This window comes from Epinephelus fuscoguttatus, linkage group LG21 (genome assembly GCF_011397635.1).
Source record: "Epinephelus fuscoguttatus linkage group LG21, E.fuscoguttatus.final_Chr_v1".
Lineage (NCBI taxonomy): Eukaryota > Metazoa > Chordata > Actinopteri > Perciformes > Serranidae > Epinephelus > Epinephelus fuscoguttatus.
The window spans coordinates 13,662,961-13,676,955 of record NC_064772.1 but is presented as its reverse complement, the minus strand read 5'-3'; the positions used below and the strand labels follow the sequence as shown (position 1 = coordinate 13,676,955).

Here is a 13,995-nt window from a genome sequence, read left to right as displayed (position 1 = left end):
CAGAAAAAGGGTAGCATGGTTTCCGAGTTCAGTCTTTTGATAAGTTATTTTTGTCATTTGGTGCCAGCAGTGTGCAGGGTTTCATTAATGTATCTTTAAAGTAATTAGTTTTTATAAAGGGGACTGGGGTAATTAATGGAACATCGGTGCAATTTCAGTAGGAAAACACTCTTGAGGAGCATAAATAATGCATCACAATTTGGCCCAAGCGTTTTGCAAAAGGAAGATGAAAGAATATTTTTTTTTGTTAATAGAAATCTGTGAGGATATGAGTTAAATACACAATAGACTTAATTTCATTTCTCTGAAATATGAAAGGGGTGTTCTGTCAGTTGCATCACTTCAGTCACATTTCATCACATCACTTTCAGCTCTAACTAATCAGTCTGTCTGTTTTTATGTTTTTATGTATTTTGATCCCTAATAATTTGCTGATTTACATCCAGATTTATGGCCAGTAAACTCATTCACATTAATTAATTCTTGAAGTCAGAAATGTTGAGATGCACATGCCTCTGTCATTATTCTGTTCAGGCCTTCATCTCCACCGCAATCGATTTTATTAGTGTGCACTGGCCGCTGTAAAAAGATTACGACCCTAGTGATGAAAAGCACAGCCTCATGATTTAATTAAACCTTCTTAAGATGCTGTATGACAAGTTCATTGAGTCCCAGAGGTCCCTGTTGTGTTGTATGTCTGTGTGTCTCCACCGTGGTATCGATCACATCTGCTGCCCTCACTGTCATTTACAGACTGTGGACATACATAAAGAGAAGGTGGCCAGGCGGGAAATTGGGATTCTCACCACCAACAAGAACACGTCGAGGACCCATAAGATTATAGCGCCAGCTAACATGGAGCGGCCTGTCAGGTACATCAGGAAGCCCATTGACTACACTGTACTGGACGACGTTGGCCATGGCGTCAAGGTAAGCAGAATTTCCTGATATTCTATACGTTTTTGGTTGGATCTGCTCCCTAATCAGATTTCTCTATACTCAGTTCCTCTGCTTCTGTTCTTCCACTTTCTTCTTCCACTTCATCTAATTTTCTCCCCCCCCCCCCCCCCCTTTTTCTTGCCAGAGGTATTCCTATCTCACTCCTCTCCTCTCTCCCACTTTGACTTGTTTTCCCGCTCACACTCTATCTCTTGTGCTTTCTCTTTCATCTTCAGAAAGCAACCCTTTCTGACCCTACAGGAATATGTTTCAGTGTGGGTTGGTGGGAACGGGTTGGGGGTGGAGATGAACTAAAAAAGTGATTACATCATACAGCTTTCAGAAAATAGCTCTATTCTTAGAGTGTTGTGAATATGGCAAGTGGAGGACAAATTTGGGAGACGTTTTTAAAGGCACTTAGGCCCCGGACCGCCCTCGTAATCTCGTTCTCCAGTTTCTCTAAACCTTTGCCGAGGAATGACGTTATTAGAATTGGATTAGTAGTTTATTTTCATGTCAGTACAATCTGAAAGGCAGGAGAGAAGCTGATTTTGATGTGATAAACTGATGATCCAAGAGTGACATTTTCACTCCCTCTCTGCCATTAGGGCTCACTTTAGGGGTCACTGGGTCGTCCTGACCGTGACGGTAATGACATCATTTCCTGATGGCCAGAGGCATTTTTCGTGATCATCGCCCTCCCCCCGAACGTCCTCTGTCACATCAATCAGCCAATCAATTGCAGCTTTCAGACAGATTGGATTAGAGGCCCGCCATTACCGTCCCGTAGCGTTACAGGCATTGATAAGGCAGGATAAAAGCCATTGTGTCACTCTCAATTTACCGTGTAGAGAATTACATTGGACCCTTCCGTCATGATGGAAGCGTGTGCTGGCTAATGGGTAGTGAAAGATTTTATTTGGGTGTGTTTCTCACGATAGGGGCCAGGTCTTTACAGAGTGTTGTGGCTCCAGCAACGAGCCCTAAAAGCCTAAAATGAGTTAGCATTTTTGCACTTCGGGTTCCCTTGTCTTGAAATCACTGGGTTTTTTGGAATGGCTCTTTGGTTAGATGCCTGAGGTACGGCCTGTGGTTAACAAAATCTTAAGAGACTTTAACGTTTTGTTAAACAACATTAAATACTACACTCATGAATTGTGAAGCTTTGTTGTGTCTTAAAAAAGGCAGTTGCTAAAAAGTGGCTAAATGAGACTTAGGAACGTTATCACTCCAAACACAGCTTTACAGCCTTGTTGTGGTGATGATGTTAAGTCATGTAATGGTGGTGGTGTTAATTTATAGCCTGACTTTAGCTTTTTACGTCTGGCAATTGTGTTTAGCCTTCAGAACTCTTCAAAGTGGTGTTCATTTTTAAAGATTATCTTGCTGAACAAAACGTGTAAGTATCATAAACATTTGTTTGCCACAGAGTTTATTTTCTGCGATAATCCAAAATCCCGTCGACAAAATCCCATTGGCTTTTTGACAAGGGAACCAGGGTGACGCTAACTTCCACATCGCCCTACAGAGAAACGTCACCCCAGGAGCACTGTATTATGTACTTTAATTGTAAGAAGACCTTTTTCTTTTTTACATACAGTAACTATTTTGTATTAAAGCAACAGTTCTACATTTTTTGAAATTTGCTAATTCAGTCTCTTTCCAAGAATGAATTAAGAAAATGACACCTATTTAATGTCTGTATGCTTAGTATGAAAGTATATATGAAACTAGCTAGCTATGAGGCTGTTAGCTTAGCCTCCCCTGTTCAAATGCTGAGTTTAGAGCTGTCTTTAAGCTTGTTTGCTCTTTGCAAATAGAAATCTATAGAACCCTTCTTCACTCTTTATTGTTACCCAGTAGTGCAGTACACAACAAGACTTCACCAGTCTCTCTTGATACTGTAGCTGTTTCTCGCCCCAGTTTGCTCAGTGCTGTTAAATTGTATGTAGCCTATATGATACAGGGGTTTAATACCAATGTACAATTTCATGACAGCAGGGGAGCTCTGTGTGCTGATGAAGATCATGTGATGTGTTTAAAAGCTTCAGAACAGCTACTAAATGTACTTTGAGGTGTTTAATCAGCTGCTGTCTCCAAGGTAGGGAATCAATGATTTCATGATATTCATACTTTTTGAATTACAAATTCATTTGATTTGTGTTAAGGGCAAAAAGAATACAAAATCACCATGAGGTTCGAATGAATCATCCACAGCTCTGACTCAACTGTTAGACTAAACAGAAGAGTTGCTCAAAATTAGAATACCACTACATCATTGCACAATAGTGTCAAATTACCGAAACCAGCGTGTTTCATGGCTGCCTTGAGAGTGTTTGATGCATCTATTTTAAGAACATTACACATTACTCTGAGCCTAATCTCAGCGGATTTTCTCCTTTAGATGTCTTTATGAATGCTGCCGTTAGTGAGTGAATGTGATGGGGAACACACACACACACACACACCCACCCACACACCCACACACCCACACACACGCTCCTGCAGCCATCCTGCATCACTCACCTCCTTTCGTCTATGCATGTCACGGCCCAAAGAGCCAATCAATATTCAGCATCAATACTCCATATTATATAGTATCCTGTGATGGCTGCTGTCAGAGGCCCGGCTTGTATAGAATATCTATCACCATGGTTTACTTACTGACCAGAATCAATACTTTAATGGGAGTTTAAATCATGTCTATTGCCTTCAGTTAGCTGTGAAACTCGTTATGTGTAGCTGAGCGTTTGCACTGGCCTAAATGTTGAATGGGTTTTACGGCCTCACACTGTGTTTGTACAGTTAAACACAGAGAGCATGAGTTGTAACGGCGAGAAGAGACATCATGTAGCGCTCACCTACATTATTGAATAGAAGCTGCTCTCAGATCAGAAGCAATAAAGAAAAAAGAGGAACTGAGAGAACAGAGAAGGTGAAATTTGTCGGGCAGATAATCTGAACATCATGTCAATAATAAATGAAAACTCACAGCTGACAGATCAGGATGTTCCTGCTTCTGAAGGCGTCACTGATAGTGACGTAATGTTTTTTAGCTTTAGAGTTTCATTGTTCCAGTCAGCTGATGTTTAATCTAATCAGTGGGGATGATGTCAGGTGTTTGAAGTTAGATTGCATGTCGTTGATATTTTGTGTTGTGTCAGTTATGAGTTTGTAAGATTAGTTTAAAGGGAGACTTTGGGTAAGGGGGAATTTTTTTTTTTTTTTTTTTAAATTTATGTTGAAAAAGTAATGACAGCCTGCATGCACAGAGGTCAGCAAGTCACCATTGTCTTAAAGTGGAAATAGTCTTTGATTGCACAGTGTATTTGCCTATAGAATGTTGACACCATCAGCGTTTAGAGAAGGTCCCTATAAGCCTCATTTTCACTTTGTTATTCTTTCTGCCACCACGTACGATCCAGGTCCCCAGATGTGCTGACGTTTGAAGCCAATTTTCGTAGCAGACAAACAGTGGTACTGTACAAAATGCCCTGAGGCCCAAAAAGACTTTTTCCCATAGACTAACATGGCGAAAGAAACACCTGTGACTCAGTGGATACATGTTTTTTTGAGCATCACAACCCCAGAAAATGACTCGTTTCACTATCAGGATTTGGTCCATTCAGTCCGATAACATTTTGAAAGTCTACAAGAGCTGCAAGAAATCTTTTTTAATCAACTTGAATCTTTTTATCCCCATTCAAGTTAGTGGAGCACTTTAACCGGAAGTCAACCGGCCAAAGTTAGCTGCTCGGCCGCCGTAAGTCTCTAGCGCGCTTGCTCTATGGGCCGTACAGTGTGGAAGTAATGCAGATATTACCTGAATCATCTGGGTAATTTTATACACAGCAGTTGAACCATTTTGGCTTCATGCGCCACTGAGCAACTCTCATAGGAACACATAGGGTCCCACATTCAATTCTGTATCCAGTTCTCCAAATACATCCATGAGAACTGAGGAAAATAAAGACTTGATTTACAGCACAAAGGAAGTGCGTCAACCATTGCGCAACCAAACAGGAAGAGGATTGCGCCTCTGTTTTCCCCTGTACTCAAAAACCCTTAAAAACTCCCTGTTCAAGACAGAAATGTCACCTAAAAAGCACAATCACAGAATGGAGGAGACTGAGGTGCTTTGCCTTTAAGCCGGCAGTGGAGGTAGTAATAGCGTCAAATCAACAAATGTGCAAAAAGGAGAGCCGGTAGGACCGAATGGGTGTGACATTTTGACGATGTGTTATGTGGGCGACCCAGCGCTTGGAGATTGTACATGGCATGAAACTAGAAGTGGGAGGCTGAGCTTAGTGGCATGTTTCCGCAGTTGTTTGGTCCTGTATAAGCAAAGGTGGCATGAAGAAGACACTTTGTAGCGGCCATATAGCATGATCTCTGTGTATAAAGGGCTGAAGAGTATCAATGTAAGTTTTTTACAGTTACTTTCCCCTGTAGCAGAAATGGTGGAAGATGGAACACCCAAGGTAACTGTGGAAAGTGTGGTGGTTGCCAGGCTCTAAGAGTTAAATGCTACAGCAAACAGCTTAGAAATACACAAGAAGAGCAAGTGGTGTATCTGTTTACAGTGCAGCCAAACAAACTCATTCTGTGATAAAGAAGGCAGTCAAAAATAATTGCACAAATTCCACATGGTATCAGTAGTCTGTTACATTGCTGAGGAATTGGGGGTGTGCAGCCTGTTGCCTGCATCTCTCCATCTAACAACTCACTGTGGCTCATCTATCTTGTTCCATTATGCAGTATTTACAACTAATCTGCTGTGAAAAATGCCCCAATAGAGTGTTGTCTTGTTTTGTAGATGCATTTAAGCTCTAACTGTGGGTGACAAATACACTGGGTTTGCAGTGACAGCATCACAACACAAGCCACCCTGTGTTTGCTAATTGAACACTTTAAATGTGAAACAGCAGCAGCAGTAGGAAAATTTTCAGTTTGTGTCAGCAGTAATTTAAGACAGCTCTGTTATGGTGTGAAGAGAGTAAACAGTAAGAAATTGAGCTTATTTTAGGGACAAAATAAAATATAGTATTGTTGGATAACATGCATGGATCGTTTACAGTGAACCCCTTGTGCATATGAAGCCAGTGTCAATCCTGTGTGGACATGGCGGACCCTGCCACCAACAATAAAAAGTAATATATTAGAATAAAGTACAGAAAATATACTATATATACATTTAATTGCTATTGCTGAAAAATGTAGTATTGTAGTTAATTAATGATCCTGTCTGTCACATTTTTAAGGAGCTAATGGCACCATGTCGGTCAAACTTTCCCAGTTTGAAATTTTTGATTTGGGGTTTTTTGACACTTTTGAACATGAAATAGTCACACATTAGCCACTGTCATCTTGTTTGGACTAAATATTTTTTGGGATTTACTCTGAATCTCAGGAAGTGTTTGAGTCCTTTATACTGAATGTTGACCAGATAGACTCACCCAGCTCCGACAGACTGCACTGCTCTAGATTTCACCCCCAGCTCGACATGCTAAGCCTTTTTGGACTTGATAATGACCTTAATCTGAACCTGTCTGTCCCACAGTTCAACTTAGACGTTGCTAAAGCATTTCCACACAGACAGTCTGGTTTGTGCAGCAAAACACAGATACAGCATTAGCTGGGAAGATAAGGGAAGGCGGTAGTAGGCCTTTGCATTCCCAGCATGACCTAAATTGTAAATTGAATCTTGTCTGGCTCTGATAACCTGGGGAGAGTGAAATTTGAATGTGAAATTAACCATTCACAGCTGAAGGTGTTTTCTGTTTTTAAAGAGGCAGAGATCGCTTCATGCTGACCCAAGCCATGAATCTGCTTTTTTGTTTCATCTTCTTTCTCTTGTGGTCTTGTGATGCTACAGTGCTTTCTGTAAAGGCCACTGGGGAAGCTGCATTATAGATGAGCCACTTGACTCTGCAGTTGTCAAACCCCACTGCTCTGTTGGCTCTATATTCTCTTTGACAGCAGCCCACACAAGTACAAAGGTGGTTTTTATCGCTGCCAGTAATGTGATAATCTCAGTTTTGAGTCCAAACCTGGATCTGAACAAAAAAAATGGAGTCAAAGAAACACATATATGCTCAGCAGACTTAAAATCCATATCTGTAAGACAGCCTTTTGATACACAAAGATACCCTATTGGGATAAAACTTGTCTCACTTGCACAATAGCTGTGCCATCAGATCCCTGTGATTTCCTTCCAGTCTGACTGTGGCACAGGGTGTGGCACTGTAGGTCTGAGTAAAGGGAGCAGCAGTCAGGAGCCACAATGTTTTCCTCTGCTGGTATGACTTATAACCACTGACCTGCCGGGGTCTTACTAAATGTTTACTCAGTGTAAATACAACGAGGAATCATTTTTTCTCCTGCTCGCTTGTACTTTGACTTCTACTGATCTGTTTGGACATGGCCATTTTGACATGCCCTCTTTCTGTCTCTCTCTTCTGTCTTTTATCTCCTTCGCCTTCATAAGTGGCTAAAAGCCAAGGTAAGCCTGGTTTATCACATGACCCATTCTACTGTAATGTATTATTGATAGATACGTCCAGTTCCCTTTCATAGCAAATCCCTATACATGTGATTATTGTGGTCATTTCCCATGTTATTCCCATTAACAGACTTGTACTGTAGTCCTCCTATTCCAGAACACAGCCTGACGCTCCGTAACACCCTCCTTGTATGTTGTCATTCACTTTATATGTTGTGTAGTCGGTTGCCCATACATGTTCTATAGTTTATTTAAAATCCTTATAGGCTACCCAGAGAAAGCAAACACTCTTTTTCCTTAAAAGGACAGTTCACCTCAAATTAGAAATACATATTTTACCTCTTACTTGTAGTGCTGTTCATCAATCTAGATTGTTTTGGTGTGAGTTGCCGAGTGTTGGAGATATCAGCTGTATGGATCTCTCCGATATAATGGAACTCAGTGGCACTCAGATTGTGGTACTCAAAGTGCCAAAAACATATGTTTGAAAAACTCAGCAGTAATGTCTCTTTCCAGAAATCACGCCACAGTTACTAAAGATAATCCTCAGCCCTTGTTGTGAGCACTCTCATGAAGGAACTATTTTGTTTGTACCAAACTAAAACTACCAACCATATCACCGTGCAGAAAGATGTGTGCGTCTTCTCATGGACGAGAGGCTCGTGTTTGTGAGAGCATGAGGTGTAAACAGTAATGGCGTCCTCCTCAGCTGAGCTGTAACATTAGCTAGCTCAGTGGTGGTAGGTAAGCTAGCAGTAGATGCACTAGAGCTGGATATTGGTACTAAAGTCTTTTAAGATATTGCCCAAAATAACCCAATAACAAACAGTATTGAAACTTCTCCAGTCAATTGCATTAGATCCTTTTTGTGCCAGGGGTCCCATCTCGGATCATTCCAACTTACTGCCAGATCAGCAAACTTTCTGTTGCTGCCGTCTCCAGAACCACTTTTCACCTGGTGACAGCGAATGGTCAGTTCAACATCTGCCTGGTTAGCACCGGCTAACATAGCAGCAGCAGCTAACATCTGACACTGAGCCATTTAAAGGTCCCAACAACAACATGAACTCGTAAATGGCGCAACGCTGTCGTTAAACCCATTATAACAATTAGGTAACGTTAGCTGTGTGATGCTAACAGCTAACCCTGTCACTGTGCTTGCAGCTGGACAGACTCTCACAATTGTCCCAGGCACAGAGCTCACACTCCCACAGCTGTAGCTACACCCCGTAAGGTGAGGTGTGGTGAAGCTTAGTGTGGTGTATTTGACTGAATTGGCAGTTCAAAGATTCCAAGATACTACCAAAATCTTTGCTGAATTGCTGTCCTACACGCCACTCCATTCACATTATGGGTATTGAATGAAGTACTTAGGGTACTGGTATGGTTACTTTTTAAACAGTACCCAGCCATAAGATGCATACTTTTTTTCTGCGCAATGATATGCCTGGCGTGTTGGTAGAAAGAAAATAGTCCCTACATGAAACTGCTCACAACAAGGTCTGTGGATTCTCATCAATAACCGAGGCATGATTTCTGAAAAGAGACACTGATGTTGAGTTTTCAAGAGTATTTTTTTGGCGCTTTGAGCACCTCAAGCTGAGTGCCATCTAGTTCCTTCATATTGGAGAGAAGGCAACTCACACCAAAACAATCTAGATTAATAAATAGCACTACAACTAAGAGAGGAAATGGTTTTCTGATTCTGGGTGTTTGGTAAAGACTAAACAGTTAAGTGGATCTTGAAATACTGTAAATCCAGATATTGCTAAATTCAAGGTTTTAGTTATTGGATTTTTACCTGCTTGTTAAGACTGTGTGTGTCCTAACAAGTGTTTTGCAAGAAGCCTTGTTGAAACAAACCAGAGGTTCTTAACCTGCAATTCACCCTATGACTGAGTTAAACACAAGCTGGGGTGGCACTACATAACTCCTCAAATATTACCAACTGAAATACAAATCTGTGTTGTTGAAGAGTTGTTATCTGGGCAGCCTATAGCATTTGATTTTTTTCACTCAGTAGTACTGACCCACACAGTCTGAAGTCATTTGTTTGTTAAATATGTGTTGTTTTTTTCTTCTAACCACAGCAACATGGAAACAACCAGTCAATCAGAGGAGGAACACTATCGAGGACCAATCCGCCGACCCAGAAGCCGCCAAGCCCTCCCATGTCAGGGCGCGGCACGCTCGGGTAAAGATTTCCATTTCAGTCACCATGAAAGGAAAACTAATCCTTTAATTATCAAATGCTGAATGACAAAAACAGAGCTCTTGTGTGGGCGATACAAGAACATGCAGTTACAGTACATGTGACATTTATTTATCTTTTAAGATGATTTTTTTGGCATTTGTGGGTTTGTTTTTTTTTGATGAATAAATGTTTGGTGAAGAGTAACATGAAATAACACAGTGAACAAACATTACCCACTGAGCTTTCAGGATGCCCTGGGACATTATTTTTTAACTCAAGTGTGTTCGTGATTGTGGTTTTGGCTCATTTACACATCTGAAATGACAAAAGTGATGTTAGCGAAGCCAGAGTTAAAGGGATCCAGGCAAAAAAGAAAACTTTTACCTGTTAGTGTAAGACAGCCCTCACACCTCGATGACACCTGTCGTGGTCTGATGCGCAGCAGCAGCAGTCAGCGACACTAATCAGATATTAATTCCAAGAGTAAACTGTGATGTACTCACATGCAGCCTGTAGCACACAGCATCCAGCTGGGTAAACTGATAGGATTTACTACGCTCTAGTGAACACGGCCCTCGCAAGTTTTAATAGTGGGATTTGCACTGAATTATGATCATTCCTGTCTTTGATTTATTATTTATTTGCCTCAGACGCAACACATCCTACAAGACCCTGGAGCCGGTGAAGCCGCCCACGGTGCCCAACGACTATATGACCAGCCCCGCCCGACTAGGAAGCCAGCATGGCCAGCAGCACAGCCCCGGACGCACGGCATCGCTTAACCAAAGGCAACGCACACACAGGTACATGAGAAAAGCGGAGTCATACAGTCTGTCACACACACACAAACCAGTGCAGCTCTACAGGTTATTGTAAGGTTGTTGTATTGTTACATTGTAAATTGAATATTTTTGGAGTGTCACTTGAGACAAACAAGAAGAAGGTGTCATCATGGGCTTTGTGCTAGTGTAATGTAATTTACTGCTATTATAAAACACGTTAAACACTTAACGATAAATTGATTGATCAGAAAATAATCAATACATTAATCGATAATGAAAAAATGACTTACACAATAATAATAAAGAAGCATACTGGCTTGTGTAACAGACACAGTGGGACAATCTTTGCAGTTTGCAGAAAAATGTGGATACACACATACTCTGTAAAGATGAGCTTAGCTGCAGTAACAGATCAACACACACACACACTGACATGTTACTTAAAGTCAAGCTAGGTTCATTTTTTAACCTAAATCTTCTTCTTTTTTTTTTTTTTTTTTTTGAAAAAGTCAATAAAGTAAAGAAAACATTAAAGAAGAGCAACAGAAAATGTTTCCCAAAACAGAAGTGCAATTTGTGCAGCAGGCACAGAGTACACAGAAGAAGTGGTAGTAAAATTACACTTTAGAAAATTAACAATTACTCTACAGTATCCAACCAAGGTAGTGGCAGAATCACAATACACCAATAAGAACTTAATGTGTGTGCAAAATGTTGCATATCATTATGGGTGCTCCAATCTGGATTTTTGGGGCGGATCACTGATTGCAGGAACCAGTATCAGCCAATAACAATTTTATCAGCTATTTTTTTTAATTCATTCTCAGTCCTGTGTCAAATATTCTTATTTTGTATCATATTTAGTCAACTTTACCATGTCTTATTTTGAGTTTTAGTTGACTAAAAGTCGTGGCATTTAAATCTTATCTCAGTCAAAGAAAACTGTAACTATTTTAGTCTTAGTCTGTTGAAAGTGAAACCGTTGACTTTTTAGTCATCAGATTATATCGGTCATTGTGGTCGAGCCAAAACTAATAGCTTTGTCGTTTTAGTCAAACCTGTTTCACAGAAGATTTTATCTCATCATTATCTGATGAAAAACACAGGATAAATCATTACTTGCCCTGCTTTGGTTTCACATCAGTGTCACTGAGCGTAAAACCGACACTTGCAACACACTCACTCACACACGTGCACATACACGCCAACCAGTATTACAACCAATATTTCATCTGCATTTTCGGGACACATAGAAGAACTGGCTCGCGCATTTTGTGTCATCTGATCAGCTCTTCTGACCGGCCTGTAGAGATCAGACCACCATTTAAACTATGTAGGACAAATATCAGCCGATCAGTTGGAGCACCCCTAATATAAACAGCTTTACGAAGCAACTTTAAAGCTAAATAGCTCAAAGCAAATTAAAAAGGTCTCAAGCAAAGTTGCATCAACTGATGAAGTCAGAATATAATGTGGAGTCAGTATTTGCCTCATAACATCAAACTGATAGCACCCTGCCCCCTGCTGATATGATGAAGTTAGAGATCCAAACTTTGCAACAAACTTTTTGGATAAAAGTCTCTAAAATTATCAATTGAAATATTAATCAACTTTGCACAGCTTTTAAAGGCGAGTGAGACCGATACTTCAGGCTTTTTTCCCCATTTTTGGATAGGTATGAGTGGAATTAGTGTTCCAGCTACACCTCTAAATTGAGCACTAAATGTGTACTGAGTGTTTCAGTAATGTGGGAAAAGCATCTCTCCAAAAAAGCGCTGGTCCCCTCCATGTCTGATAGTTGTAATCTCTTCATTTAGTTCAGCACTTTCACACCTCTTCCTCCTCTCCGCTTCACTAAATCCAGCATTTGTCAGACAAGGCTCGGAGGGTTTCCTACCGCGGTCTGAATCACTTTGATATTAATATCTGTAAAAGCCTCTGATATAAAGTGCTGTTTCAGAAGAAAAAAACCCTAAGTCAACTGCAGCGTGGAAACCCTTGAACACGGCTCTCAAGGTTTGTTACCCAGAAGTCTGCGCACAGAGGAAGCGGGGGGACGCTTTCATCAAGTTTGAGTTACGAGTGAGTGAAGTTGCCTCATTAGCTAAAAAGCCTGTTATGCTGACTGTGACACCCATAAATATTACACAACAATTTTATTTTCCCTCGCCCCAACTTCTCTTTCTTGCTCATGTATGTTTACACAGAGCTGCTCGATCACACAGAAGTTCTTCATCTTCTTCATCAATTCAACCCAAACTTCCAGGACTTCTTGTAATTAGTGGCCTCCGATGTTTAAAGCAGCATCACAGTTACTGATGTGTGGTTCAAAGCCACCGTGATGTCCCTTTAACAAAGTGGTGCTGTCCTCAGCGTTGGGCCGTACCCACCCTGCTTCAGCTAATATTGCTGTGGCATCACTATTTGATTACACAGGATTGAAGTCGGCTGTGCTTATTCAGCTCATCAGTCTCTGACATCCTCAACTGAAGCCTAAATTCAATACAGGCATCTCTGTGTTCCTGCTGTTATTATTTCATATTTTCAGTGGGAAGGATTACACTGTCGTATGCAGGTATCATTGTTCTACGAAAGCCTGTTTGTCACAGTCACAGTTTGCATCTAACTGCATTTAAGATGGTGGTTAGATGAAGCATACAACAACTGACTTAAAATCAATTGTGGCAGCTGTTTTTCCACAACAACCAAAAACCTCACTCAGCTACCATCTGCTCTTCCTCTCCTTCATTATTTGTTCAAGGGTAAGTTCAGTATTTTTCAGCCTCTATTTTCCCATGTTTTTTGTAAGTGACTAATGGGACAACAGTATCTGAAACTGGTCCAACATTAAGAGAGAGCACTGCAGCGAGCAGCCATAAAACAGGCTGCAATGTAACCACCCATATACGCACCGTCAATGTACATCCACTAAAAGTGCTTGTTTTTGTCACTGACAGGCTCAGATTGTTATTTTAAGCATCTCACAATATTATTGAAAGGGTCCATACAGAGAAAGACCTTCTTGTTGAAGAGTAAGATGCTTTTTGTTTAACCAGAAACAGCCCTGAAATTGCTAGCACTAAACCCCTCCATTTAAAAAAAACAGTAATTTAATATCATAAAATTGTGCAAATTTGCAGGAAAGCCCAATCAGTCTTCGTTCAGCATTGGCAGTATAAAAAAAAATCGGGGAGTGCAGCAAAATGCTGCCTGCCTACTTTTGTTCATACAGAATGCGCCTTTTTCAGGGCAGTGGGGGGCGTGAGCAAGTAACAAAACATGTAGCTCAGCGTGTGCTCCGAGGGAAGCCGCGGCTGGTCAGTCCTTCGGTGATTCTCTCATAAGTTGGCCCATCCTTCACCGTCCCCATGACGGTTAATGGCCTCTTCGTTTGCGAGGCCAAAGAGGGCGCGCAATTCCTTGTCTCCTCAGTTGCTCATCTTTACTGTAGTGTCTGTCAGGTTTACGTTTCCCTCCTGCTACTAGCTGCTCGCTCATTCCTGCTATCAGCTGTTTCCTGTCTTCAAGTCTTCAAGGGCCCCTCCCGTTGCGGAAGGGCGCCTTGTTCTTTTTAAACC

At 41.1% G+C, this 13,995-nt stretch overlaps 1 protein-coding gene across 8 annotated transcripts in view; it reads left to right on the top strand.

Annotated features, from left to right (window-relative positions):
* abi1a (abl-interactor 1a) overlaps positions 1 to 13,995 on the top strand; it is a 69,766-nt gene that overhangs the window by 40,911 nt on the left and 14,860 nt on the right. For 5 of the 8 annotated variants that reach the window (XM_049565052.1, XM_049565057.1, XM_049565051.1 and 2 more), the window contains exons 3-6: positions 754 to 930; positions 7,427 to 7,441; positions 9,532 to 9,635; positions 10,286 to 10,438. In XM_049565052.1, coding sequence (XP_049421009.1) covers positions 754 to 930; positions 7,427 to 7,441; positions 9,532 to 9,635; positions 10,286 to 10,438 — 449 coding nt within the window. The remainder of the gene's footprint in view (positions 1 to 753; positions 931 to 7,426; positions 7,442 to 9,531; positions 9,636 to 10,285; positions 10,439 to 13,995) is intronic. The other 3 variants (XM_049565050.1, XM_049565055.1, XM_049565053.1) reach the window with 1 other exon arrangement.